Source organism: Epithele typhae (genome assembly GCF_022376455.1).
Source record: "Epithele typhae strain CBS 203.58 chromosome Unknown BXZ73scaffold_63, whole genome shotgun sequence".
NCBI lineage: Eukaryota > Fungi > Basidiomycota > Agaricomycetes > Polyporales > Epitheliaceae > Epithele > Epithele typhae.
In genome coordinates this window covers 25842-53378 of record NW_025954254.1, presented here as the reverse complement: position 1 = coordinate 53378, position 27537 = coordinate 25842, and the positions used below count along the sequence as shown (strand labels likewise).

The 27537-nt window shown below is 59.7% G+C and overlaps 8 protein-coding genes across 8 annotated transcripts; 3 read left to right on the top strand and 5 right to left on the bottom strand.

The window, feature by feature from the left end:
• Nucleotides 1–2475: 2475 nt before the first annotated feature.
• Nucleotides 2476–5197, top strand: BXZ73DRAFT_105236 (polysaccharide lyase family 8 protein; the record flags this gene model as incomplete). Its single annotated transcript, XM_048016190.1, has 8 exons — nt 2476–2675; nt 2728–2840; nt 2907–3109; nt 3174–3668; nt 3723–3766; nt 3816–4065; nt 4120–4210; nt 4260–5197. 8 exons carry the CDS (start codon nt 2476–2478, stop codon nt 5195–5197), a joined length of 2334 nt encoding a protein of 777 aa, XP_047873871.1.
• A 1154-nt stretch (nt 5198–6351) lies between these two features.
• BXZ73DRAFT_52950 (uncharacterized protein) lies at nt 6352–7821 on the top strand (the record flags this gene model as incomplete). The annotated part of the gene is made up of 1 exon (XM_048020905.1): nt 6352–7821. A coding segment is annotated over one exon (1470 nt), but the record flags the coding sequence as incomplete, so codon positions are not given.
• Nucleotides 7822–9512: 1691 nt separating this feature from the next.
• On the bottom strand, nt 9513–11302 carry BXZ73DRAFT_105233 (uncharacterized protein; the record flags this gene model as incomplete). Its single annotated transcript, XM_048016189.1, has 2 exons — nt 9513–10869; nt 10923–11302. 2 exons carry the CDS (start codon nt 11300–11302, stop codon nt 9513–9515), a joined length of 1737 nt encoding a protein of 578 aa, XP_047873869.1.
• Nucleotides 11303–11971: 669 nt separating this feature from the next.
• Nucleotides 11972–13615, bottom strand: BXZ73DRAFT_52944 (uncharacterized protein; the record flags this gene model as incomplete). Its single annotated transcript, XM_048020903.1, has 6 exons — nt 11972–12151; nt 12241–12542; nt 12606–12931; nt 12973–13092; nt 13151–13482; nt 13538–13615. Coding segments are annotated over 6 exons (1338 nt in total), but the record flags the coding sequence as incomplete, so codon positions are not given.
• A 3076-nt stretch (nt 13616–16691) lies between these two features.
• Nucleotides 16692–20198, top strand: BXZ73DRAFT_105231 (glycosyl transferase family group 2-domain-containing protein; the record flags this gene model as incomplete). The annotated part of the gene is made up of 15 exons (XM_048016188.1): nt 16692–16739; nt 16801–16997; nt 17059–17561; nt 17611–17720; nt 17776–17813; nt 17863–18003; nt 18185–18341; nt 18401–19121; nt 19174–19296; nt 19349–19363; nt 19415–19479; nt 19538–19695; nt 19748–20014; nt 20072–20102; nt 20160–20198. 15 exons carry the CDS (start codon nt 16692–16694, stop codon nt 20196–20198), a joined length of 2613 nt encoding a protein of 870 aa, XP_047873867.1.
• A 1592-nt stretch (nt 20199–21790) lies between these two features.
• BXZ73DRAFT_105230 (uncharacterized protein) lies at nt 21791–22863 on the bottom strand (the record flags this gene model as incomplete). Its single annotated transcript, XM_048016187.1, has 4 exons — nt 21791–21840; nt 21896–22037; nt 22092–22158; nt 22214–22863. The coding sequence occupies 4 exons, from the start codon at nt 22861–22863 to the stop codon at nt 21791–21793; spliced, it is 909 nt and encodes a 302-aa protein (XP_047873866.1).
• A 630-nt stretch (nt 22864–23493) lies between these two features.
• BXZ73DRAFT_52997 (phosphoribosyl pyrophosphokinase) lies at nt 23494–25009 on the bottom strand (the record flags this gene model as incomplete). Its single annotated transcript, XM_048020913.1, has 6 exons — nt 23494–23664; nt 23766–23824; nt 23883–24109; nt 24341–24805; nt 24872–24911; nt 24976–25009. The coding sequence occupies 6 exons, from the start codon at nt 25007–25009 to the stop codon at nt 23494–23496; spliced, it is 996 nt and encodes a 331-aa protein (XP_047873865.1).
• Nucleotides 25010–25357: 348 nt separating this feature from the next.
• Nucleotides 25358–27414, bottom strand: BXZ73DRAFT_92203 (glutamate 5-kinase; the record flags this gene model as incomplete). Its single annotated transcript, XM_048026278.1, has 13 exons — nt 25358–25439; nt 25501–25786; nt 25852–25942; nt 25981–26003; nt 26031–26187; nt 26217–26261; nt 26297–26394; nt 26445–26619; nt 26796–26891; nt 26940–27050; nt 27118–27190; nt 27243–27303; nt 27366–27414. 13 exons carry the CDS (start codon nt 27412–27414, stop codon nt 25358–25360), a joined length of 1347 nt encoding a protein of 448 aa, XP_047873864.1.
• Nucleotides 27415–27537: the final 123 nt, after the last annotated feature.

Below are 27537 nucleotides of genomic sequence, written 5' to 3'. Positions count from 1 at the left end.
CACTCTGCGTCAGCTTCAGTGGGTTCCGAGGTCGACATCTCCGCTGCAAAACCACTGGGTCCCCTTTAGCACAGAGCACCGAGCACTTCTCCGCCGTTTAGAGCCCTTCCTCGCCCTCGCTCTGCAGGCCATGCTCGCTGAGCTTGGGCCGCCACTCAAGTCGCTGCAGGTATTCGCGACCGTGGCGGACTCGAACTTTGCATCACACCGAGGTGCTGTGCATGGACCGTATGTCGCGCCATCCTTCCGAGCTGTCCCTCGAGCGACTCTGTAAGATGAAATCCTTATCCACGGCTTCACGCCGGACATCCATCCCGTCCTCCAGTACCCGAATGTATACCAGACGTACGTGTTTGAAGTCATCATTTGGTGGTGCGATGACACTGAAGACCGAAATTTGTCAATCAGAACAACAACGAGGGAATGATCCAAGTATCTTTGCGTCACAGCGGAAGACATCGAGGCACACCTCGACGCGTGAGGTCGTACCCCCGAAGTGCATTCCGCCTGGCCCTTGCGCGTTCCTCCCGCAGTCCCACTGATGAGTTGTGCTTCACTCCACATTAAGGTCGAAACACCATCGAATACACCCCGACACACCACACGCGCCTCCCAGTCGCCGCGTGCACCCGAATCTCCGCACGATGAACACCGCCTCCGTCGAGAACGACAGCAGCTGCGTGTCCCTGACGCACATCACGGAGATCGAGGGCATTCGCGCGACCAACATCCAGGGGAGCGTCACGCTCGGTCTGCGCCTCTAGACCGCGCTCAAAAATGACACCGGCTCATGCCCCGAAAACCTGTTCCTCCTCGCGCTTCGGCGCCCCGTCTGCTGGATGTCTCGGGGCGCTCAGATGCTGGCCGGACAAGACGTTCGTGAGTTTGATCCGAGGAGCACGAGAGGGCGCAGAGGACGTGGCACGGTGGCGCGTCGTTGGGCACGGAGAGTGTATCGCGGAGAGCTGTTCGCGGGACACTCTCCGTGTTTGATGTGCTCGCCGGCGGGCGCGCACGAGAGCTGCGCGTCAGGCGTCTTGAGGCGGGGAAAGTGGCGGAGGAGGGCGACGAGCACGTCGTGCTTCACGAAGGGGACGGCAAATATCCTCGAGGGTGCGTTGGGAGTACGCACTACGCATCTCAACCGCACTACCCTGCTGGTCTGGATGTGCTGTGCTATTCGCACGCAATGCTGTACTAAACCAGATATAAACGAACACTGCCCTCGTTCATCCTCTGTTGTAGCCAGTGGCGCTCGTCATCGTCGCCTCGCCGGTGGTGATCGGGATACAGTCACTCAAGCAACCTGGCGTCACGACAGTCTGCGTCCAGTGTGTTGTCTCTCATGACGCTCGTTCCCATACATCTACTCAGCGTAACTTATGACCGTCAAGTGATTCACGGCGTATGAAATTCTACTACTCTAAAGCTACGTCTTGAAATCCTCTGGGCATTAGCACGAGTCGGTAGCTGGGATATGTACCCTTGGCGTTTCCAGCAGCGCATCAAGTGTTTCGCAACGTGGCATCGCTCAGAGCTATAGTTATCCTATGGACTGAAAACAGCCCGCGGTTCGAACGACTCGAACGGCCGGTCGAAAGGCTGATCAGTGTTGGAGCTGATGAAACCTATGTAATACAGCCGTTTGGCCCGTTTGCATCTGAACCCCGGAATGGTGCGCTTCAGGCTTTGCAAGTTTCTTTGGTTCCTCGCGGCTTACGCGTCGCTCTGTCCTCCGATCGACATGCAGTACCAGATGATGATCATTGGACGCCTATCTATAACGCAAGGGCCGGTCAGGACTCAGACCGCTAGCGATCACTGTCGGGTACTTCGGTTGGCTTTGGAGTCTGAAAAATGAGTCTGGAGAGGAGGTCCGACAGGGTCCGACCCCCTCTCCAGCCATGGCCAAGAGGCTCGGCTAAAAAGCGAGGCGTCCCGCGTGATCGAGCGGCAATCCGAGCGACCTGGCGTTGCGGATGAGCGTCCAATCTGACTGGGGATGGCGGCACGTGCGTATGGCCAGAGCCACAGGTCGCGCGGCGCAAGTGCGTGGACAGGCGCTTCTGGCTGCCTTTTCGGGACGAAATCGCGAGGGTTCAGCGTTCAGGTGCAAACGGCTGCAACTGGCACAGCCGACTCGATCGTGATGGAAACTGTGACGCAAAGGTTTGGCGGTTCAATGTTCAAGGACGGATTCCCCCGGCGACATGCTCGGAACGGCTGGAACAGACGGTGAGACGGACGCATCCGTGCTTGCCGGTCGGCTATGGCAACGGATGCACTCGGAAAATCACCGCTGCTTTTTTCGACGACGAGCGACTCTGCCTCAGTGATGTCTCCAGATGCCAGCACGACAGGCGGGCGTAAAGCCCCAAACATGTCGCGAGAAGAGACCGGACGAAACGCACCTACTTAAACTTTCTTCAAACACACCGACCCTTTCCTCGACCTCGCCGCCTTGTGGCGTCCATTATGCTCCTCGCTGTCTTTGCGTCGCTCCTGGTTGCCCTATCGTTCCTGCCACCCGCAGCGCGCTCACACCCCTCCGCATCTGTCAAGAATTTGCAAGGCCTTACCCCGAGAGATGTAGACTTCACCACTATGCGCTCTCGTCGTGCCGCGCTCGCCATCGGTGGGGTCAACACCACACTGGTCCCAGAGATCGGTTCTTGGTCCGTCCTTCTACCCCTATTATATAAGGGATGCCCACTGACCTTCGTCCAGGCTCGACACGCTCAACGCCGAAGGCAAGTGGCCAGACTCCGAGGTTAACTACGCTACCGGCTGCGACGGACGTCGCGCGAACTGGCCGGCGGAGGAGCATTGGGTTCGCATCGGTGCGTCTTTCATCTGTCCTCTCCTCCGTTCATCCTCGTATGAAGCTTCCGCGCTTCGTGCGTCAGAAACACTCGCGGCCGCATGGCGCGGTGGCTTGCCTGGTGCGGATGCATATGTGAACAGCAGTGCGGTGCTCTCCACCGCGTCGCGCGCCATGGACTTCTGGTTCGCGAACGACATGCCCAACCTGGACTGCCTCTACAACGGCGGCACCGGCAATTGCCCATGCGGGACCCCCGGCTTCTGGAACACCAACTGGTTTCCAAACGTACGTCGCCTTTGCTAGCGCTATCTCCACCATTGCGGACAGAGACTGATCTCGCCGTCCGCAGTTGATCGGGGTGCCTGTGCTCGTCGGAGACACGTGCCTCATATTAGGCAACAACACGCTATCAGACACACAATTCGGGAACTGCACGAACATCCTCGAGCGCACCTTCGGCACGTTTGCCTCCGACGAGTGGTTCATCACGGGCGCCAACATCCTCGATATGGCCAAGTGCGGGATCACCGCGGCGCTGCTCGCGGAGAACACGACCGGACTCGCGGACGCATATGGACACGTCCACAGCGAGGTCGTCGTCCAAGACGCGACATTTGCGGATGGGATCCGTCCCGACGGCAGCTTCGGGCAGCACACCGGCATCATCTACAACGGCAACTACGGCAAGGACTACTCGAACGACGTCATCGCGCTCGAGATTACCGCCGGGGGCACCGAGTTCGCGGCCGGCGACGACAGCAAGAGCGCGTTCGAGACGCTTATGGATGGAAACCTGTGGATGATCTACAAGAACATCAAGACTGGCATTCTCCATTGGGACTTTGTGCGTGTCCTGTTCGTTTCTTTATCTCACGCATCGGATGATATATGGCTGTAGAGCGTGACTGGCCGCATGATCACCTTCGCCGTCTCTGACGAGCAGTGAGTGGACTACTGCACGAAATGCTGGACAACGACTGACGGAACATAGGGCAACGTCGAGCATCCTGATCAACACCACCCTTCTCGCAGAGCTCGGTCAGCTCTGGGGCTCGGACACCATCAGCTCTGCTGCCTCCCAGCTCACTTCAGATACCGACAACGCGAACGTCGGATCGGTGAAGGGAAACCGGATGTTCTACGACAATGACTACATGGTACATCGGGGCGACGGGTACGTCACCACGCTGCGGATGTATTCCTCTCGCACGGCCAACACGGAGTGCGTCAACAACCAAAACGTGCGTATGGTCCTACTTCATGCTTGTTTATGCAGTGGGCTCATGCACGCGCAGACGGTCGGTTTTCATCTGGCGGACGGTACCGTGTATACGTACCTGGAGGGAGACGAGTATGAGGATATTGCTGGGATGTGGGATTGGAACTGTGAGTCGGTGACATCCACGACCTTCACTCTCTAACCATTTGTACGCAGTGATTCCTGGCACCACGACCGACTACGGCAACACTCCCCTCGACTGCAACCACACCGAGGCGATCGGCAAAGAGGCGTTCGTCGGAGGTGCCTCGGACGGCACAATCGGGGCGGCCGCGATGCGGTACACGAATCCGCTCACGGGCGCGCTGTCGTTCCAGAAGGCGTGGTTCTTCCTCGACGACGACGTGCAGCACGTGATGCTCTCGAGCCTCTCCTCCGCGTCCTCCGCGCCCGTCTTCTCCGTCCTCGACCAAAAGCGCCACTCCGGCCCCGTCCTCCTCGACGGCACCCCGCTCGCCCACGGCGGCAACTTCACGCACGCGCGCACGCTCTGGCACGACGGCGTCGGATACGCCTTCGCCCCCACCGGTGCGCCGGTCTCAGTCGACTGGGGCACGCGCACGGGCAACTGGGGCGCGGTCGGGATCTCGGCCGCCGGGGTGCAGTCCGCGGACCTATTCTCGGCGTGGGTCGCGTCCGCCGCGCCCGCGGACACGGAGTATTCCATCTTCCCCGCGACGAGCGCGGACGCGTTCCGCGCGAAGGCCGCGAAGACCGCGGTGACGCTCGCGACGGTGCGCAACGACGCACAGGTCAGCGCGGTGTACGACGGGGCGCACCACGTCGCAGCGGCGGTCTTCTGGGACGCCGCGGGCGGAAACGTGACGTTCGCCGCGCGCGAGCCCGCGCGTGCGCCGGTCGCGGTGTCGGTGCAGGAGGGCGCGATCGTGGTGTACCGGCTGGACGAGGGCAAGATCACGGTCGCGGACCCCACGCAGACGCTGTCGAGCGTGGAGGTGACGCTCGAGGTGGTCGGGCAGGGCGAGAAGCCGGCTGGGTTCGGTAGCAAAACGAGAGTAGTAGTGAGCGTCGCGCTGCCGTCGGGAGGCTCGGCGGGGAAGAGCGTCACGACGTCTCTGCTAGACGTTGCTTGACTTCTTTTGGTCTAGTGAGCGTGTGTTTTGGGGACTTTAGTTTATTTTTTGATTCCCGTTTTACGCCCTAGAGGCCGAGCTCAACGGCCCTAGGATATACATACGGGTGATTCTACAGTCCGTACGAGGTCTGGCGCATACGGGGAGCCTGGGAGACAAGTTCGCTCTCCGAAGAGAGCCGGGCGGGCCGGGAAAGTCAATATATGAACGACATGGTGTGTGCGTTGGTAGAGCAGGGCGAGATGAGGTGGTGTAGGGGTGTCAGGTGCGCCGCACGGGTTTCACAGACCGAGCTCGCACGACGGTGGGAACGAGAGGGAAAAGAGAGGCTACGGTGGCTTCTGGCGTACGCAAGCGCGTGGTCGTACACTCCTATTCATGCGATGTGACAAAAATTTGAGGTGACCCTCTGAGGGCGGCCGACCAAGGCTCAGGAGAAGAGCCGCGATGCCGAGCATAAGAGTCCGTCCGTGCGGCTGCTACGAGACCTGGTGGATAGCGACATCGGTCACGTCGCAAGCATAGTGGGGCTTGAGGTGCGGTGCTCCTTCCTGTACATCCACTCACGCCTCCCCACGATCCAAACCACCGCGCGACATAGTATATGTGAACGCGTGTTGAAGTTTTGTCGCCTAAGTGTCAATCCTTCTTCGCCAGGGTTTCAACTGGAACACCGACAGGCTGATCGAGAGGTTCCTCGAATCCGCCGACCGCGTCCGAGTCGCCGACGCCGGCGAGCCCACAGACCCACAGCAGTCCGGACAGCGGCGCCGCGAAGCGCATGCAGCCCCCCGAGATGTGCGCCCCACCGTCCGAGTTCATGTGCCCGGTGTGCTGCAACGACGCGCGGGCGGCGTTCGCGATCCGGTGCAAGTACGCGTTCTGCATCGCGTGCTGGCAGGTGTACGCAACATTACCTTGTTTCAAATCGCGCGGTGATGAGTGCACTGGCTGAGCGATTTTCATACTACTGCACATCGCACTTGAGCGCTTGAACATGATAAGATAAGCAGATCTCTAGTCGCTATGGCATCACTGGCTTTGTCAGCATCCTCGACGAGTCGCGTGGCAGGCCACTTCGAGTTCCACACTGTCTAGGAACTTGAACATCACTCAGTCCACTCAGACTCATTTGCATAATCATATCTTCGGTCATGAAAATCGACATCCCGCCGTCTGGAGCCGACTCCCCCCCAAACGACCCGGCGTCCCTACCGAAGACCATATCGCAACATCATGAAAAGGTATCTCTCAATGCCACCAGGCACTCAGGTAGAGCGCAACCGTATGGCATCAGGAAGAATCACCTGCTTATTGTGAACGGTGGTTTTAGTGACCAAAGGCTCAAGTCCGTGCTTCAGGAGGCTACTGCGACATCAAAATGTGAAGACTTCAAGAATCTTCGCACAACGGGTCCATACTCTGCGCCCATATTCCACCTTCCGAACGAGATTCTCACAGAGATATTTCGTATCGCTACGGAAGACAGAAGAAAGCTCACGATACTGGATATACACGACGATACCGAAGAGAGGTGGGAAGCGTTCGAATTCCTCGTCACGCTGACACACGTCTGTCGAGGATGGCGTCAAGTCGCTCTTCAATTCTCCGAGCTCTGGACACATGCCAGCCTCCCAGCACAGCACGGGCGATATCTACATTTCCAGGAGCTTTCACAGGACAAGCCACTCTCTCTAGTAGTCCAGTTCCCCTGGACTGGTTACGTCTCCGACTCTGATCGTGCGAAGAACAATTCCAGCACTTACCGCGCCATCGCAGCTGTCAGCTCTCGCCTTCGTCGCCTTGATATTGATTTACCATCAATGGGGCATGCAGTCCCGTCGTGGCTGCTTGATATCAGGGTTCCCTGCCTAAAATCTCTCACTATTCTGTACGACGAACGGGAGGACGACAGCTTTATGGGCCCCCACGTTGAGCGCAAGGTGCTTTTCGCGGACCAAGTTTCTCCTCTCGAAGGACTCGCACTCATCAATATGCGCGGATGGCTTCCTGCCAACAACTTCCCCAACCTGACTCATCTCTTTCTGGCCCTCCCCTACATCGACCCCGTGACGCCTTCCGTCCTCATCTCTCTACTTCAGAATACCCCTCGCCTTCAGCATCTCCACCTGAACAACCTCCAATACTATGGGCGAGAAACAGTTGATGAGCCTCTTCCTCTGGAGAGCCTGAAGTCGTTCGTCATCAGCGAGTCATATCTCAACACCGCAGAAGTCATCCATTCCTTCCGACTCCCCGAGCACACTTGTCTTCGCATGCCCAGGAGCAAACTCTGGCATTCCCACGTGTTTCAACTCAACGGCCTCTCCGCCGTCCGCGGCGCAACCGATCTCGACATCCGCGTGGCTCCACCCCTAGATTGGATCCACCTCGCACTCCAGACAGACCGCAGCGGATTCTGGGTGGAAGGGATGCACACCTTCGGAAGCGACCTCGACGTCCACCCGTGGATCCACTCCCTGTTCTCTCAGCTCCACATCCAAATGCCCCTCGCGGACGTCACCACGTTCACTCTCGACGTGCCCTACCTCGACCCGAAGATGTTCGTGCCGGTCCTGAGCCATCTTCCTCGACTAGCCACCCTCAAGCTGCGCCTCTCGGCGATCGGGCCCACGGCTGCCCGGGGGCCCCCGCCGGGGTACAGCCACGTACGGTCTGCGGGCCCGCCGCACGCGCTAGTCCGGATCCTCAGTTCCGCGCTGCGACGCCCCGGCCGCCCAGTGTGCCCCGCGCTGCGCACTCTCGCGGTGAGCACGAATATTGGCGGCAACGGCCCCCGTGTGTACGGCGACGGCAATAACGGCGACGGTAATGGCGGCGGCGGCGGCGGCGGCGACGACGACGACGACGACGACGACGACAACAGCAGCGACGACAACAGCGACGACAGCGACGACAGCGATGACAGCAACAGCGACGACAGCGACAGCGATGGAAACGATGATAGCGACGCGGCGGAGGGGGAGACCGCCTCCATTGAGCTCGCGGTCACCGAGCTTGGCGTCGCGCTCGCGAAGCTGCTCATCGCGCGCAGGGGGATGGGTGTGCCGCTCGAACGGCTCGTCGTCCAGCCGCGGTGCTTGAAGCGCTACCCAGAAAGGCCAGTCCCACCAGAATGGGAGACGGAGGTGCCGAAGGAGCGGGCGCTGTTGGAATATCTGTTGCGCCCGCTGGTGTCGCAGTACGAGTGGATGCCGTGCACGGAGGACATGTTCGGCGTGTTTGAGGTGAGGAGGTTCTGGCACGTGGAAGAGGAGGGGAAGTACTGGGAGTGTCCGGCTGGATTCGATGTGTGCGAGTGTATGTAAGGGCTTGGGCTGCGTGTTCTCAGTACAGTGGCTTGTCTGGGTGGCACGGCGCTTCAGCCGAAAAAAGTAATTTCCAGTGCATCTAATATCTATGGGAACGTCCTAAAACAGTTCTACAAGTACTGCACCATCACCATGCTGCGGTTGGTGGTATGCGAGGTGTCGCCAGAAGCGGGCCCCTCTGTCTTGGTAGGACACCGAGTAAGTACCGCGACGAGCGCGGACGCGTTCCTCGCGAAGGCCGCGTGGACGCTCGCGACAGTGCGCAACGACGCGCAGGTGAACGCGGTGTACGACGGCGCGCAGGTGAGCGCGGTGTACGACGGCGCGCACCATGTCGCCGCGGCGGTGTTCTGGGACGCCGCGGCGGGAGCGTGATGTTTACCGCGCCCGGGCTCGGGCGGGCGCCGGTCGCGGTGTTGGCGCAGGGGAGCGCTATCGTGGTGTACAGGCTTGACGAGGGCGCGGTTACGATCGCGGCCCCCACGCAGACGCTGTCGAGCGTGGAGGTGACGCTCGAGGTGGTCGGGCGGGGCGAGAAGCCGGCTGGGTTCGAGGGTGGTAGTGAGCGTCGCGCTGCCGTCGGGAGGCTCGGCGGGGAAGAGCGTCACGACGTCTCTGCTAGACGTTGCTTGACTTCTTTTGGTATAGTGAGCGTGTACTATTTAGGGTCTCTTGAACCACCTGAACTAAGGTGCCCGTCGTCTTCGTGGTCTTCGACCCCGTCGCCTTCGTCGCCGTGTGAACTGTAAGACTCTGCCACCGGTGAGGTATGGAAAAAGAGAGACGGCGCTGCGAGAAGCGATATGTAGCGAAGGAACCAGACGAGCGCGTTGAGGGCGATCAGTGGTCGGGATCCGGAAGACGGCACTGGCAAAGGGCCAAACATTGGCAAACCGTGTACGGAAACACCGACCAACTCCCAAGTACGGAACAACTACCACAGTAAGCTCGTATTACTACTCGGGCTGAGTCGAAACGAGGCGTCACCAGTCATCATCCCTCGTCCAATACCTATCCTCCCCGTCCACAGTCCAAAACTTTCGCTCTTCAAACTCTCCGAAGATGTCGTCTTCTAGACCCAGCCACTCGAACCGCTCAACGAGCTCCGGCAGCCGCTCTTCGAACCGCCGCCCCACCGCCTGCGGGTCGAAACACCGCGAGACCACGTCGGGCCCGACCGAAGCGCCCATCGGCTGCACGACGAGATCGCGCAGCGGGCGCCCCATCGCCCGCCGCGCGCCCGCCGCGTCCTCGAGCGCGCCCGCGTACCGATCGACGTCCGCCGGGAACTCCGCGGTCTTGTGGCACATGTTCGAGCACAGCGCGAGCGCGCGCAGCTCCGGCCACAGCGCCGGCGTCGGGTCGGGCGAGGACTCTGCGGCGCGCTCGCACAGGGCGGCGCAGAGGTGAGCGACCTGGGTCGCCGGCCCGCCCGCCGCGCGCAGGTCGCGCTGGACGTCGTTGCGGACCACGCGGCCACGCGCGGGGGTGGAGAGGCGGAGCTTGAGCGTTTCGAGCCGGGGGGCGTGGCGGAGGACGTCGACGAGGCTGCTGGCTTCGACGAAGGGTACATCGAGCGTGACGGAGGTGACGTCGGAGAGGGGTGCGTGTGTGTGGAGGTGGAGGACGTGGAGGAGGAACCAGTCGTGGGCAGCACCTGGCTCGACCGTGCGCCCCTGGAGCCAGAAGCCCGCGACGGCGCTCTGAAGGACGAAGTGGACCTTCTGCAGCTCGGCGCCGATTCGGATGTCGAGATCTGTCGCTTGGTGGACCGAAGGGAGGCAGTTGAGCGTGTCGAGGGCGTCCGAGACGAGGATGTGGGTGGTCGTCATACGTAAGGGAAACGGATTGGTGGTGCTGCAGAACTTGAACAGGTCCACAGCGTGACCGTTCGACGCCAAAAACGTGACGGACCGCAGCTTTTGCAGAGAAGCCGGGCGTTCCGGCGTCCCTCCGCATGTGCCGATGTTGTCCAACTCCAGGAACTCGAGATTGGGAGTGCGCGAGAGCAGCTGGTACAAGGTCGTGTCGTCATCTTCGTAGTCCCAAGAGATTGACAGATGGGTGAGATGAACGAATTGGTTGTTGGGAACCCAATCTCCAGACCCGTTCATGGCAAGCGCCTTGAGGTTCGATGTTTCCTCGCCAAAAAAAGGCCAGTGTGGGCGTGGCTCCTGTATGAAGTGAAGCAACAGAGCCTCCAGTCGAGGAAGACACATCTTTTCGCGGAGCCATCTTGGCGACCGGCCGTCCTCCAACATGGGTATGATGTCTAGCGTGCCAAGCCGGTTCGCGACGGAGGCGATGAGCTTTCCCATGGCGGAGCCGTCGTCCACACGTCTACCGTCACGGGTGGTCTTGAAATTTCTCCGCCGTTGATCTCCATGGCCCACTTGTCGTCCTCAAGTCTGCCGTCGCGGGTGGTTCTGAAGATGTCGTCGCGGTTGATCCGCAGAGAAAGGGGGAGTCCTCGAGAGCGCTGCTCGAAGGTGGCAAACTGCGCGCGGTCGTGGAGGTCGGTGTGCGTCCACAGAAGCGGGAAGCCGATGGCGACCTGCCGCCATCGCTGGCAGACGTGCGTCAACGAGATCAAGGTGTCGACGGGCACGCGATCCTCCGGGTCGGAGTCGAGCGACCTCGCCTGCCTGGTGTCCTCGGTGGCAAAGAGAAAGATGTGGACAAGGACTTCGTTCGGAAGCCGTTCTGTCGGAGAGCGCGAGTTCACCACGCGGAAAATCTCGCTGCAGAGTGTTTTCGACCAGGTTTGAACCATCTCGGCGGTCTGCTCCAGTTGTTCTACACTGTGGCAGGTGAGGTCACTGTCGACTGAACAGAGATGAGATATATGCTATACCTGAGAGAGCCACGAATCTTGCTGTACTCTTCAGAGACACGTTGAAGTGCCTCCGCCAGGGGCGACGCAGGAATAATCGGCGTACCTATAAGGAGTCGACCGATTCAGTCTTTTGGCACTATAAAAGCGAAAAGTAGGCAAATAACGCCACGACGCACCCATTTCCACTGTTAGAGCGCACACGTGGGTACTCGGAAAATGCAAAGGTCGAGCCGAGTACACAAGATGGTGGAGGATACGCGTTCTTCGTGGTCCTGGTCAAACTTGTGGGCTAGGTGATGACGAGGCTAACCGGTCGTGCGAATAACTCGACGCGTGAGGTCACGACTGCGACGCGCATTGTCACAAATCGTTACATCGCGAAAAGTCACGCAATGCCCAGGACCGATACTCACTCTAGATATTTGCCACCGCAACCTGGGACCCGTACGCTGAAACAGGATATGTAATACTCTGGACCTTTCTTACTTTAAGCACACTGGCAGAATATATCCAGACCAAATCCATTCATTATCTTGCAAAACCGACCGTAACGTAGTCATTATAAGCAGTACATCCAGCGTCAGCGCGAGACGGAGACCCGGATCGTCAGCTCGCAGCGACCTGCATCCTCGCCAAAGACGCGACCTCGTAGCACGCGACGAGCAGCAGCTGCCCCGTCAGGTCCGTGAACGCCGACTGGATCGGGAGCGCGCACACGTCCGGGTCGAGCCCCCGCCTCCACAGGAAGGTCGTCATCGGCTCCGCGATCCCCAGCGGGACCGCGACCTGTGGCGGTGGGCGCGTCAGATGTCAACCAACTCACTCGCTCGACGGACGAAAGAAACACGAGAAGAAAGGGGGACCGGGCGACGCACCGCGAGGAGGAAGAACGGCACTTGGAGCGAGACGAAGAGCGGCGGGAGCGGGAGCCACCGCGCGAGCCGGAGCGCGACGAGCAGCAGGAGCTCGACGCACGCGCAGACCGCGGCGAGCGTGAGCAGCACGAGGCGCGCGCTGGGTGCCGCCGCCGCCGCGGGCCGCGCATCCCACTCCTCCTCCGCCTCCGCCTTCGTCGCGTCGCGCGCGTCGGGAGGCGAGGAAGCGTCTGGGCCGGACGACGCGTGCAGCGCTGTGGAGAGGCGCGAGACGAAGATCGCGCCTGCCGCGCCTGGAAGGCCTGGATGGAGTGAAGGTCAGCAGTGCGCGCTGGATCCGGACGCGAGGGCGAGTCAAAGCTCACCGGCGTAGACGACGGCGAGGAGCGCGAAGCCGACGTAGCGCTCGACAGAGGCGTCGAGCACGACGCCGGCGACGCTGCTGATCGCCATTGCGACGAAGAGCGGGATCCAGCCTTTGGTGAGCAGCGGGCGGACGTGCGAGTTGCGCAGGGCGACCACCGTCCAGCATGCGGCGGCGAGGGCAAGGGCGATGATGATCAAGAGCGGGACGAGTGGACGGCGCAGAAAGCCGAGATGAGCCTCTGAGATGAGCCCGAGCAGTGCAAGCGTGACGAGGTCGCCCAAGCATGCCGCTACAGCTGGAGCGATGTTGTCTGTACGCATAGGTCTCCGCTGAGCATGAATGGAACATGGAAGAGAGGAAGGAACTGCTCGCCTGGGTCGAGTCCGAACTTTCGGCAGAGCAGGACGAGACCGCACATGAACGAACCAAGAAGGGCGCTGGACAGGCAAGCTGCGCACATGGCTGAGGATGCCACCACGAGAAATCTGCAGATGAGGCATCAGTGAGCTGCAAACCTCTGGTGGGATGGAATAGAGATCCTACTCAGCAGCACCTGAAGAGTGCCCAAGTACGGCGGCCCGAATGGCGAGTTCTTCTGTCGATGTGTCGTCATGCACGCCGAACATTCGGGGTAACGCACGACTCGAGGCGAAGGCGACAATGGCGGCGCAAAAGGAAACAATCGTAGCTTGTACTTGCAACAAGGCGAGGTTGCCGACGATGATGGAGCGTCGCTTCGTGGGAACGTCGAGGTCGCCCAGGTTCGCCGATGTCCCGAGGCGTGCGGACAGGTTCATCTCCAGATTTCCTTTCAGGTTCAGCAAAGGCATGACGATCATCACAAGCTCGTCGATGGCCGACATCGCTTTCCATGTCTACAACAGACTCGCGTGAGCGAATGTATCAAGACAGACGTTGAGCGATGCCTACCGAGAAGTAGCTTAGGATTTTCCCAGAGAGAAGAAAGCCAAGCGTGGCGAGGAGGAGAGTAGGCGCTGTCTGGATAAGTGAACCACGTCAGCACGCCACGTCACGCAACCGCAACAATGTGAATGCTGACCTCGATGACGATCTGCTTTGTAAGGCCGAATGTACTCTGTCGCTGCCGCACCTCGTGGAACCCGCGGCCGCCAGCGGTGACACGCGCACCCAGCAAAGCCTCCTCTGCATCTGATTCCGCGTGCGACGGGTCGGCGTCCGCGGGGTAAGCAGCGGACGCCTTCTCGCTCCCGGACGGGCCGTCCGCAAGCAGGACAGGGACGAGCTCGATGTCGTTCTTCTCGGAGGCCATCGTGCAGGGCGTCGGTGATGTGTGTCCGGGAACAAGAACGAGGCTGGCGACCCGGGGCCGTCGCCGTACGGGAGGAGACAGAGAGGCTGGCGAGTGGCGCCACTGCGGCCGAAGAGCGTCTTCTCGATCGACGCGCTTCGCTTAAGTGCGCTCGGCAGCCAAATCTCAAGCACTAAGTACAGGCACGGCTGTCGTAGAGGCCTGCTGGAGGAGTGCGGAGCTGTCAGCCGCTCGGAGTGCGGGCGACGTGCTGTTGACGATGGTCAGCCTCATAAAGTGCGCTGTAAGGAACTTGATCTTGCCTCTAGGTTGCTAACGCGGGATTAGTGAGTCGCTAGTGGAGACGGAGGACGTGGAGAACGGGAAGAAGCAGATGCTGCGCGCGAATCAAGTAAGAAAACGGGTCATCTACAGGCGAGGCCCAGTCTCCAATCCTACGGCGACCCCGAGGCAGGCACCCATGGGGTCGACCCCCGGCATTAATTGCGCGCGGTGTACTCCACCAAGAGTGGAGACGGCGACAGAACAACCCGGTCAAGTTCTCATCTCGGCTTCGCGCAAAACAAGTGGGCGGAAGTGGGTGTTACGTTAGTAGAGGATGGGAGAACGTACGCGCACCGTCGTCCGGGTATGTCTGGACGTTCTGCTCGATACCAACACCCTGAGCCCTCGACATCGTCAGTGCTCCACGGAGCCTCGTGGAGCATCTTTCCCTCCCCGTGCCGTTGTCGGAAGGCGATCCCATGTACTTACGGACAGCTGCCCTACACCCTCCGTTCACTGACACATTCGCCACTTGTATGATTGCTCGCGTTTCTGGCCAGTATCCATTGTTGTACGGACCCAATGTGGAACTGAAGGAGCAATGGGGAGAAGAAGCAGCATGTCGACGTACCTCTTTTCGGCCGGGTGCACAAATGACAAGGTTCCTGCGCACATGCATAGCCGGGGCAATCAAACAAGGCTCATCAGAACACCGAGGGACTCCTTCTGCGGCGTTCGACGTGCCTTGCAAATGCTCGGCGGCGTTATGCCTCCGGCTACCCCAATGCTCATGCGCAAGCGTGCATTGTTCTGCGACGTTCGCAGAGCCGCAGAAGACACGGCAGTAGAATCTTGCTATCTCGAGGGCCCGGGCGACGGCGCGAGCGGGGACGGATCGCGGCGTTCGCAGAAGGAACTTGTTGGATGCGTCGGCCAGTGCCGGACTCCCGGGGTCGAGCCGTCGAAGGATTGGCAATGGAAGAGAAGTAAGCTGTGCCTAGGGGAGAATCTTGAAACTGGCAGGGGTGGTCCAACGATCCATTTTGCCGTGCCGGAGTACGCGTCGATGACGTCGGTATCGTTCGTACCTGAAGGCCTGAAGGGCCGCGACAGCCCAACAGTCAATCTCCGCATGATGAGCAGTGAATAACCTGTTTGCCAGCTCGGATTACATACAGCTTGAAGTCTGGTGGCTAACAAGCCGTCCACCACCGATGCAGCTCCATCTCCACACCGGTGAAACACGGTATCTTGCGACGGAAATTGGTACTATCTTGACGCACTGCGGCGTTCGTAGAGCAGCTCAAAGTCAGTCGCGCCAGACAAGAAGACTGGAAGTTGCGCTGATGTCACGAAACAGATACGAGCCCTTGATTCCCCGATGCTCATATCGATAGATAAGGCGGCTGCTCACGGTCGTTCGGCAAACCTGAGTGTGGGTAGAACGGTGACCTGACGGAATTGACGGTGGCGGTTGAAGCTGAAAATAGTATAGGGCGCTAATTGATATTTGTGCACCCCGTCAAATCCCACGTGGCGGCCGCTTCGTTGCGTTCAACGGCGACTCGCGCTACAAATGTTCAAACAAACGCTCAAGGCCCTCTTGGCTTCCACGATACGTATCAGCCCCAACCGACCAAGCTCTAGCCCTCGGAGTCAAGCTGTAGACGAAGCTTTCTATTCATTCACATCTGCCACTTTCCACGATACGTATCAGCCCCAATCGGCCGAGTTCTATCCCCGGGGTTGAGCTACAGACGACGGCAACTGCCTATAGACTGTGAGTTCAGTGGGTAGACATAATTACTGTCTCGAAAGCTTACAGGATGTGTTTGATTACACTGGCGGTGTCCTAGTTGTATTAGCTCACTGCTCGCCCGATTACGACGCCCAATCACTCATCGGTCCACATCGTCCAAGGTCTGCTAGTCGCCTTTCCAAGGACAAAGCATCGGCAAGAGGAACGCCCGAGGGTGACATTCGGTGCGCCCAATCCGCGCCTGCCTCCGTGCGACAGCCTGCGGGAATCTCCCCCTGCACAACTTCGCCGGGAGGCCCGTTTTTCCATCCGAGGACTGCGGCGGTACATCGGCCTGCGCGCTACCCGCACCACCGCACTCTCCTCGACACAGAAGCCGCCCCGAACCGCACCCCCGGCGTGCGCGGCACCCTAATGGCTGCGCCCAGCCCGCGCCGCGGAGTTGGACGACTCAAACATAGCGCGACCGCCCTGCCATGCTGCCACTCCCGTCGCGCTGCGATAGCATACCCTGAATGCCGGGAGTGCTTCCTTGACCCACGTTCCGGGCTTGCCGACGGCGGGTTTGTCTCGTTCCAGGCAAAAGATACCCTGCGGCCGTTCTTCCTTCGGTGGCGCATGTGAATCATGCGCGAGCTGTATATGTATCCAGACCGTTCTGTGACAACTGCGCGCGTTGGCTGCGACAAGCCTCCCCACTCTTTGCGCGCGCGGCTCCTCTTACACCGTCCTGTCCTTATTCTGGTCCCCCACTTCTTCCTTCCTCAGCCATGGATTACGATGCGTACGACGCCTTGCTCCACCACATCTTTAAACAGGTAAGTGCAACCGCGCTCACTGACATCGATTTTTTTTCACATCACATCCATCCCTACCCAGACCCAAGGAGATGCCTGGTTCAAGCCGTCGGAGAACATCCACGCCGGCGTCTGCCTCCGAGTCGACAACGGCCTCTTCCGCGTCTTCCCGTACGAGAACCCCCACCTCGAGCCCTTCGAGGCCGCGGTCCGCTCCATCAACCCTGTTGTCGCCGTCAAGCTCCGGAGCGCCGCCATCCACGCCGCGCTCGCCACTGTGTCCGTGATCCTCCCCATCCCATCTCGGCAACCTTTACTGACTCCGTTCTATCGCTTCCAGGCGACCCGACGCGGACGCAATACACGTCGACGACAACACACGGATCCAGATCGTCGACTCCATGTGCCTCCTCTCGGGGGCCGACAAAGAGCAGTGCGGCGCGTTCATCCGCGACGAGCGCGTGCTCGTCGTCTGGTCCTACCAGCTCGACTCCATCATCCCCACCTGCGGCGACTTCGAGGACAAGCTGATCAAGCTCGTCTGGAACCGCCGCTCCGCCAACATCTCGATCGCATCCGCCGACGACCTCGCGGCGTCAACCGGCGCGTCGGACGCCACGCTCAAGGAGAAGGCGTCCCAGTCGGCAGAAACGAAGGAGGTCGCCGGCGCCGCGGAGGGTGCGGCTGCGCGCGCGCAGAAGCCCAAGAAGAAGCGCTTCTGGGGCCTGGCCTACTTCGTCACCGACAAGGACGACGTCGAGAAGACCGCGGTGGGCCCTTCGCCACGCCCGGTGAGGCTCTTCGCCCCCTTCTACAACGGTCTGGGGGTCGCATTGTCTTTCTGTGAGTTATACCGCGGCGCTTGTCGCAGTTGGCTGATGCTGTACTACAGTCTTCATCTCGACCGGCATCGCTGTCTTGCTGCAGGAGTCGCTCCTAGATGGCAATTGGGCTCGGTGGGGTCTAGTTGCTACTACGCCGTTTCTCTTCTGCGTGTCGCTCGTGAGCCGCTCGCACTCTCGACTCCGTTGAGCGCCCCACTCATTTCCGATGTCAGTTCTTCTGTTGTCAGATCATCGGTGCTGTGTCCTTCTGGTACGTCCCGACGTTCTCTCGCCCAACAGGGTCGCTGACCATCTATCAGCATTGGTCCCGTTGCGCAGTACCACCAGAACTCCAAGTACTACTCAGCCATCAAGCCCGCGCCGAATAAAGTCGTCGACACCAACCTGCCTCACATAACCATCCAGATGCCCGTGTACAAGGAAAGCTTAAATGAGACCATGTAAGTACCTTCGCCTCTCCCACCCCTTCAAGGAACCGTCGCACGATGGAAACGGGAGGTGATCAGGGGAGCCCTCCTCCTGAGCGTCCGCGACCGAGCTTGTTTGACAGGCATGGGCTCGTGCCTCTTCCAGTTTCCGCCCGCCCTCCTCGCGCTCAAAGCTGACCCTTCGCTCTCCCAGCGCGCCCTCAGTGTACTCGCTCAAGAAGGCCATGCAGACTTACGCGCGCCAGGGCGGCACCTCCTCGATCTTCATGAACGAGGACGGCATGCAGCTTCTCTCGGACGAGGAGCGCCAGACGCGCATCGCCTTCTACGCAGACCACAACATCGGCTGGGTCGCGCGCCCCCCGCACAGCAGCGCGCCCGACGGCTACAAGCGCGCCGGCGGTTCAAGAAGGCGTCGAACATGAACTTCGGCCTCGACCTCTCCCTCAAGCTCGAAAGGCACCTCGCGTCGCTCGAAGCGCTCCAGGCCGCGGGCGGCGCCCTCACGCCCCTGCGCGCCGACCGCGACTCCCAGGACGCCGCCGCCCCCGCGCCCGAAGAGACCCTCGAGGACCGCGCGCTCGCGCTCGCGATCGAGGAGGTCGCCGCGGAGAGCGGCGGGCGCTGGCGGGCGTGGGCCGCCAACGGGCGCTCCATCCGCGTGGGCGAGATCATCCTCATCGTGGACTCGGACACGATCGTGCCGGAAGACTGCCTGCGGGACGCCGCGCGCGAGCTGGCGGAGTGCCCCGACGTCGCGATCGTCCAGCACGAGTCGGACGTGATGCAGGTCGCGCACCACTACTTCGAGAATGGGATCGCGCACTTCACGCGCCGGATCAACAAGTGCATCTCCATGGGCTGCGCGAACGGCGAGGTCGCGCCCTTCGTCGGGCACAACGCGTTCCTGCGGTGGAGCGCGCTCCAGGACGCGGCGTTCGTCGACGAGGCGGACGGGAAGAAGAAGATCTGGTCCGAGTCGAACGTCTCTGAGGACTTCGACATGGCTCTGCGCTTGCAGCTCTCGGGCTACATGATCCGTTGGGCGACGTACTCTGACGGGGGCTTCAAGGAGGGCGTGTCGTTGACGTGCGACGATGAATTAAATCGGTGGCAAAAATATTCGTATGGTGAGCACTTCTGTGCCTCGTATGTCTCATTTTTCACTCACACGAGGTACAGGTTGCAACGAGCTCATCTTCCACCCACTCATCGATTGGTGGCGCAAGGGCCCGATTACCAAGCAGCTCCGCACGTTCCTCTGGTCTGGTGCTCCTATGCACTATAAGATCAGCATGATGGCCTGTAAGTGCCCTTTTACGATGTTGAATCAATCCTAACTGACCCCCGAGCACAGACATGTTCTCGTACTGTGTGTATTTCTCTCCTTTTTCCTCGGTCATTTGCTGACGGTGTACTTCAGATGGCCTCTCTGCGTCTGCGCTACTCTCCGTCCTCAACTACTTCCTCCTTGGGTGGGGCTTCCCGGTACGAGATACGAACTTGTTCTACTACGTTGGTTTGTGGCTGACCTTCGTTTCACCAGGTGGATGGCTTCTACGAGCGCAGTTTCGAGATCTGGCTGGCGTGTACTGTCGTTTTCCCCGGCGCCGGTAATATCGGCTTCACCCTCCTCGAATACCGCCTGGGTCAACGCAACATCCTCCCGTCGCTCATCGAGAACATCACCTGGGTCCCATTCTTGTGCGCTTTCCATTCTCCTTGAACATACGTGACCTAATGCTCGCATCGTCAGCTTCTTCTTCTTCGGTGGCCTGAGCATCCACCTCTCTCAAGCCCTCCTCGCCCACCTCTTCTCGTACAACATCACCTGGGGCGCAACGAAGAAGGAAGTCGAGCGGTCCAACTTCTGGCTGGAAGTGCCCAAGATCCTCAAGCGTTTCTGGCTCTCCTTCGTCCTCAGCCTTTCCTTCTGCGTCATCATGATCGTCTTCACCACCGACGTCGTCCCCATTGGCTGGCGCATCTTCAACTGGGAGTGGGCCGTGATTCTACCTCTCGGGTGAGTCCCCGCATGCTCCCGTTTTTCAATCGCGCGTTGACCCGGATACCTCGTCAGTCTCGTCGCCGGCTGCCATATCGCGTTCCCGGTGCGTAACTCTCTGCTCCCGCAACCTGCGCGGCGCCCTGCTGACCCTTTTTGGCAGATCGTCCTCAATCCGTGGTTCATGATCTTTTCATACTAAATACCCCCACGGACCCCTTCGCCTCTGCTAGCGTTTCCCTTCCCTGCCCTCCTTCCTGAATTGTGACCCAGGCCGCCGAAGCGCCCCCACTGGATCCGATAGACTCGAAAGAATGTGCGCGCCGTCCTCTCGTTTTCTCGCCCTGGTTCCTCCGCCACGGACGTCGCACACCGTGGCACGATATTTACATACCTATGCAGTATCTACTGTCTCGTTCACGCCATAGACTAGGGCTTTTCTGGACTTTTCAACGTACCCACACCTACATACGCGCGGAACGAATCGGAAATGCGGGCCCCCGTCCGCACGCGTTCCCCTCTTTGGCTGGCTTTCGCTACGTTTCGAATCGGGACTTCCAGTGTTTCCTCGTGTACTTAAAGTGTCGCATCTTGATTACGGTTTAGAGTTCGCCGTCGACTTAACGGCCTGCAACGACGTCTACAAAGCCACACCCGCGACCAATACTTGACCTCGTCACCGTCTACCACCCAGAAGTCTCGCCCCTCAAACTTCTCCCAAAATCCAGTCAGATTCACCCACTCGAAATGCTCGACGAGCGCCGTCAGTTTCTCTTCGAAGCACCTTTGCACCCCGCCCATGTCGTACGTCTGTCTTCGTCAGCCACAGAGAAGGTCTCGCACGCAGGATGGGCCGCGAGGGAGCGAAGCGGGCCCGCGCGCCGACGATATTCTCACCAGCGCGCGCGCGCGGTACCGCTTCAAGTCGTCCAGAAGCTTCGCGCACTCCCCCGACATGTCCGAGGGTGGTCAACGCGGGACGCAGCGGTGTTGTACGCGGAACCCGTCGACTTTTTTTTTTGTCTTCCTCGTTTAACGCCTCGAGGCGAAGCCCTATGGTAGGCGTAACATACATGGTCTAGTCCTACTTGACCGGGCTCACGAAACTGGGGGGGGGTATCAACGACACAAGTGCCTAGGGGCGATGGATGTGGGGCAGTACCGCGATAGCTAGGTGGGCCAGTGCGGAGGGCGGCCGGAGATGTGGTAGAGTATGTGGGATATTATGTGCAGTGGAGACCGGGACAGATGGAGGCTGGGGCATAGGGGCTAGATAGTATCGAGATGGAGAATTGAGGATGAGCGGAGAGAGAGACTGGGGGGCAAGGAAACCCGTCGACTCAACCAGCGCGGCGCACAGGATCGCGACCGGGACCGAAGTCGGCGCAGATGCGCACGTTCTCGTTCGGGCACGCGTATCCGTGTGGTGGCCGAGGCGGGGCTTGATGGTAGAGAGACGGAGGATCCCGGATTTGGCGGAGGAAGTCGACGAGTCGCATGGCATTGATGAGGGTGCGTTTTCCCCAGCATTCCTACTGACAAGAGGAGTATTGTTCCACGAAGAAGTTTGTGTAATTGAAGTACATCACGACAAAAATATGCGATATGAAGACCGCGAAGATATCTCAAAGGAAACGGGTAGCACCTATGGTTCTGCCCAAGAGTAAAGGAGGTGATGTTGTAAAAGGAAAGCAAGAAATGAAGGGTGAGTCATCCGTGGACCTTCATGGGATGACGAGTCCAGACCAGGGTGTAATACCCACCGCATATGGTACGTCCGGCAAATGCACATGATCAACTCCAATTGCGCTCCCTTCTGAGCCGCTCCACAAGCAGAAAGGAAACTGTGTAATCACAAGACATAAGGCGACGCGCAAGAAGAATCAAGACTGTACGTACTAACGAGCTGATCAAGAATGTTCGCAGTCGATACCGGGTCCACCTCGAGGTACGGATATTGGGAGATGCGCAGAACACCAAGGAAGCGCTTCTCCTTGTAGTACGCTGCGATGGGGTGGGCGGGGTGGTCTTCACATATAAGCTGGAAGGCTCATGAGCAGTTGACGGTGGATATAGTTCGTTCGGTGAACATTACCTCGAGTCGCTGCGGGCCGGCATGCCAGGTGTACCGTTTGCCGTCCTTTGCCCGGAACCATGCGCACCTGGAAATTTCATCGTGAGCAAGAACAAAATGGCTGTGACACAGAGCAGCCGCACCATTCATCCGCACCCGCATCCTTCATGCGCTGCTTCCCCTTCGCCGTCGGGCTCAACACGGCTTCAACAGTGACGTCGGCTCCCGCGTCGCCCTTGCTCTTACCGTGACCCCCCTCCATCTCGCGCCCCCGCACATGCCCCTCCTCCACATGCAAGAACTCGTCCACCGGCTTCAACTCCCCCTTACCACTCTCCTCATGACTGCATCCCGGCCCCCTCCCCTCTCCCCCCGCGACGGAGACCGACACCGGCGAGCCCACGCCCAGGACCGGCGCGTGCCCGTTCAAGAGCTCCGCGAGCGGCTCGAACACGACCGCGTCCATCCGGCCCACGCGCGTCCGGTGCCGCTCCCACGGCGGCGTGCGCACCTCGTAGTACCGCCGGTCGCGGCGGTCGGCGAGGACGACGTTCCGGAGGGACGTCGTCGTGAAGACGAGCTTGTCCGGCTTCCCGGGGACCGCGCTCGGCGTGCGCGAGTTGCGGATGTGGTAGACCGAGGACGGGCCCGGGTTCGAGCTCGAGTGCGCGCTGGGGGATAGCGAACGGCCGCTGGAGGAGGTCCGCCGGCGCTGGTAGTGGTAGGGTCGGCCGTAGCTGTCACGGTCGGCGTCGTCCGCGCGGCGTTGGTAGTGGTACTGGTGGTCGGACATATCGAATTCAGTCGCAAGTGTTGGGCGTGGTGCTAAGGCTTGTGGGACACTGTGCCGTACGAGAGAAGGGTGATGGATTCCTTGAAGATAGCGCGAGCGCAATCGAAACACAAAATGTAAGAGGCGTGGATTTCGTCGTGGGAAGGGAGGGCCCCGCTCGCTGGTAAGTGGGCGGTGGCGCGAGTGGTTGGGGGGTGCAGGAGCGGCGGACGCAGTGGGTGCTCGAGGCCGCGCAGCAGTCGCATCAGAGTGAGAGGCCGCTTTATCGTACGGTGGAGCGCTGATTTTCGCGTGAGCGTTCGCCGACCCGCCCAAGACGCGCCGCGCCTGCAATGCGTCCAGTGAGAAGATGTAGAGCGATCTGGACGAGGGCGAATACCACGGTGGAGAAAACGCACCGGCAAGACAGCTGAACCGTACGCGGTGGTGGGAACGCACTGGCACATTCCCAGCGCTCGTCATGGAGACCTCCTCACGCTGGACCACTGGCAAACGCGAACCGCGAGCATGGAAGGGAGAGAAAAAATGCGTGGTCTAGTCCATTGCGGGTGCGAAAACAGATGTAGTGGTACATTTTGGGTTGATGCGTGCCGTGGTCCTATGCAAAATTGAAGAAATGCTGTCTATGGTTCAATACACACCGTTCACGCCCGCGCCCTCCGCCCAGTCTCCAAAGAGAAGAGAGATGCTCTCGCCGTTGTGCGTGCGCCGGATGCTCTCTGCAATCGTGGGGCTCACGTCGATCGTGACGAGCTTCGAGCAAGCTGCCTCGTGCGACACCTGGGGCACGGAGTTGGTCACCTGTGAAACACAGAGCATGAGATTGGGCCAGAACAACGCAAGACCAGGCTCCACACGCGCCGAGACTCGTGTAGAAAGATAACCCGGGAGAAAGGACGCACTACAAGTTGCTCGATCGGGAGCGCTTCAATCATCTTCATGTTGGTCTCCGACAGAAGTCCTGAAAGACGGTTACCATATGAGGCAACGGTTTCGCAAGGAGGAACAGAGAAACACACCGTGAGAGATGATGGCGTACACCTTCCTCGCTCCGTTATCCGCAAGGGAGCGGGCGGCGAGCGCGAGGGTATTGCCGGTATCGATCATGTCGTCGACGAGGATTGCCACCTTGTCCCGAACGTCTCCGACAAGGACTTCCATCCGATCCGGCCCACCAGGATTTTTCTTGCGCTCGCGATGGATAAGCGCGAACTCGACCCCGAGCTTGTCCGCGATGGCAGTCACCCTGCCCGTTGGATCAGCATTACGGCACGTTGACCTGGGAAACACAAGCCAGCCAAAAACCGCCTTCCTTGCGCTTCTGTTAGCCTGAAGGCTTTCGAACTTCATGCTGCGCGCGACGCCTCGACTGACGCTTCCGCACACTACGACACCGGCCCGCTCTGCGCGCTCTCCCACCAAGCAGATCTTGCGCTCGCCCGACGCCCGCACGCTGAGTCAGGATGACGCCACTCACCTCTTCGCTCCACCGGCGTCGGGGCTGACGATGATGCTGTCCTTCCAGCCCTCAATGTTGCGCTTGATGTACGAGATCATGAGCGGCTCCGAGTACAGGTTGTCGACCGGGAAGTCGAAGAAGCCCTGGATCTGGCTCGCGTGCAGGTCCATGGTGATCACGTGGTCGCAACCGGCGACGGCGAGCATGTTGGCGACCAGCTTCGCGGTGATTGGCGCGCGGCTCTTGTCCTTCTTGTCCATGCGGGCGTAGGGGAAGCAGGGGATGACCGCCGTGATCCTCCGCGCGGACGAGCCCTTGCAGGCGGAGATGAGGATGAGGAGCTCCATGAGGTTGTCGTTGACGTCGGTACAGCCGGTCTGGATGATGTACACGTCCTCGTCGCGCACCGACTCGGAGATCTTGACATTGATCTCCCCGTTGGAGAACTTCCTCACCGTGCAAGGGGTGATGGGGACATTGAGGCTTCGGGGTTGGATATGAACGACTGCGGGGGGAGCCATCGCAGCCGGACGGAAAGCAGAAGCTCACCGCTCGACCACGGCCTGCGCAAGTCCGGGGTGAGAGTTGCCTGTATGCACATGGCGGGCACAGGAGTGAGCAGATGAAAAATGCACGGGGAACGAGAGACGCACCGGCAAGGATCCTGACAGAGTTGCCGCGGAGCATGGTTTTCGAAGTAGTGCAAGAAGATTAGTTCATGTGCAAGGTAGAGTAGACGGTGGGGGTGGAGATGGGGGCAGAGAGAGAGAGAGGTTGGGCGCAAGGGGCGGTGGAGACTGTCCGCCTCTTGGCGCTCCGCATTACTCGCATATTCCGCGCTTCGGCGGCTCCCACATGAGCCCCAGGCGCTTCCGTTCATCCAGCCAATCGCGCAACAGCAACGGGCGTACGTACCTGGCTCTCGCCCGTCGCCTGCGTACAAAATAGAAGACCACGTAAACTCGAGTGCGAACGCACACGTCCGGTTCAACGCGGATGCAAGCGAATGTATTGGTTGACCTCCATACAGTCCCTCTACGTCCACGATATACGGATCGTGATGTTCTCTACAACATATTCGGAATCTGCATACCCAAGCAGATGTGGGATCACAGAACTGAAAATGGCCGACCAGTCAGCTATTAGCGACAGGCGAACGACCATACACGTGCGCATACCTTTTCAATCCCTTCACCCGTTCAATCTGCGCTGAATTATAGTTCGCCAGCCCCCGCCCAACCTCCTCCACCTCCCAGTCAGCCGAGTCGACCGTAGCGCCATCGAGGATTACGAGGCTGTCCTCCGGCAATGGCTTGAGCGTCGTTGATGGCGTCATCTCCTCGTCCATCGTTCCCCAGTGCTCCAGTGCCGATGCGATCGAGAGATGGACGAACTGAGCGATGCCGTCGCATAGATCTCGGGCGTGTTGGGTTCCGTCTCCACGAACGCCGGCTGAGCTTTCGTCTCCAGAGGGTTGTCTGTGTCCGAGCTCGCGTCGGAGGATGGCGCCACAGCGTCCTGCGGCTGACCCTTCCTGATCACGATCCTGACAGCTTGTCCCGATGCGAAGGCGCCGCAAACCAATAACGCCGCGGCAAGCAGTCGACCGCCCGACTCGCGCTTTGAGAGGATTTTGTGCGCCCCGCGTCGATGATAACGCTCCCGGCGGGTACAGGTGTCTCTCGTCCACGACTTGAGGTCCCTTAACGGTGCAGGGCAGGGATGAAGAGAGTGTGTGGTGGACGGGCAAGGGGAAGAGAATGAGACGAGCCGCAGGGGAAACGCGGGGTTGAGGGTGTCGGCGTGATGGATGTGGACTCGGATGAAGTGGGGGTAAGCGAAGGGGTGGTAGAGGGGGCTGAGGACTGGAACGGCCAGATTGTGGGGCTGAAACGGGGGTGTTTGCGCCGGACTTCAGCTGGACGTTGTACTCGATGATCTTGAATATGTTTGTGGGTCTTTGCTAGACGTGACGATAGTCGACACACCAGCAGCGGTGGCGATATCGGCCGCAATGAGCTTCGTCTCCATGCCGCCCGTCCCCAGGCTTGAACCAAGCGTGTTTATACTGACTATGTGCTGCGAATGAGATTTCGGCTAGCGATAAGTTGAACAGGCGTACCTTGAGATCGAATGGCATCTACTGACGAAACTATGTCTATCCGTCGCGCGTTAGGGTCCTTTCGAGGGTTTGAGGTATACAAGCCATCGACATCCGTCATGAGGAAGAGGTAGTCGGCGTGTATCATGGACGACGTAATGGCAGAAAGCGTGTCGTTATCACCAAATTTGATTTCCTGCACAAGAAGTTCAGTAAATAGGAGCGGTGGGTCCCATCCCAAGAAACACGAAGCCAGGACCCATGCATATGTGGACACCGCCCAAATCACAACAGGTAGATCAGGAAATTGTGCAGAGAAAATGGGATTGCGAGACTTGCGCATATAAAGATGGAAGTAAAGATGATACTCACACTGACGGATACTGTATCATTCTCGTTCACGATGGGGACCACACCCATAGACAGTAGCTCCTTGAACGTGTTGACCGCATTCAGGTATCTTGTTCGCTGCGTATCTCGTCGGCGAGGGAGACCACGACACTGGGGGAAACGTACGTCTGATATATCTCCTCGAGTGAGGAGGATTTGTGCGATAGGCTGCCCAACTTGACCGAACAAGTTGTCCCAGAGCGCAATCAGTCGTCCTTGTCCGATAGCAGCTAGTGCCTGGTGTTCCAGCCAAGACGACCTTCTCATGAGTTCCGCGACATATGGACAGACTCAAACATCGCACCTGCTTTTTAGACAAGCTTTTGGGCTTGTGCGCAACCTCCATTCGCTTTAGCCCGACGCCAATCGCGCCCGAGCTTACGAGGACCACCTTATGACCTGCTCCCGTAGTGCCACCACCGCCTCCACGATCCCCGAGAGGTCGAGAGCAATGGCTGATGCGTTGTTTCATGCACGATAGACGACGTGCCTGCCCGCAGAGTACGCGTGGCCCGTCAGCGGCAGCTCTTCTGGCTGTGGGGAGAAACGCACCGAGTTTAATGACGATCGTCTGCGAAGGTGGATGCCTGGGTCGCGCCATTGACGTGTGTCAAGGCTGATACTGCGCGGGATAGATGGTGGGCCGGGAAGGAGGGGGCGAGAGCGACGAGGGTGGGGATGATTGACTCATGGCGGGGGGCAAGCAGTCATGCACAGGCGCCTA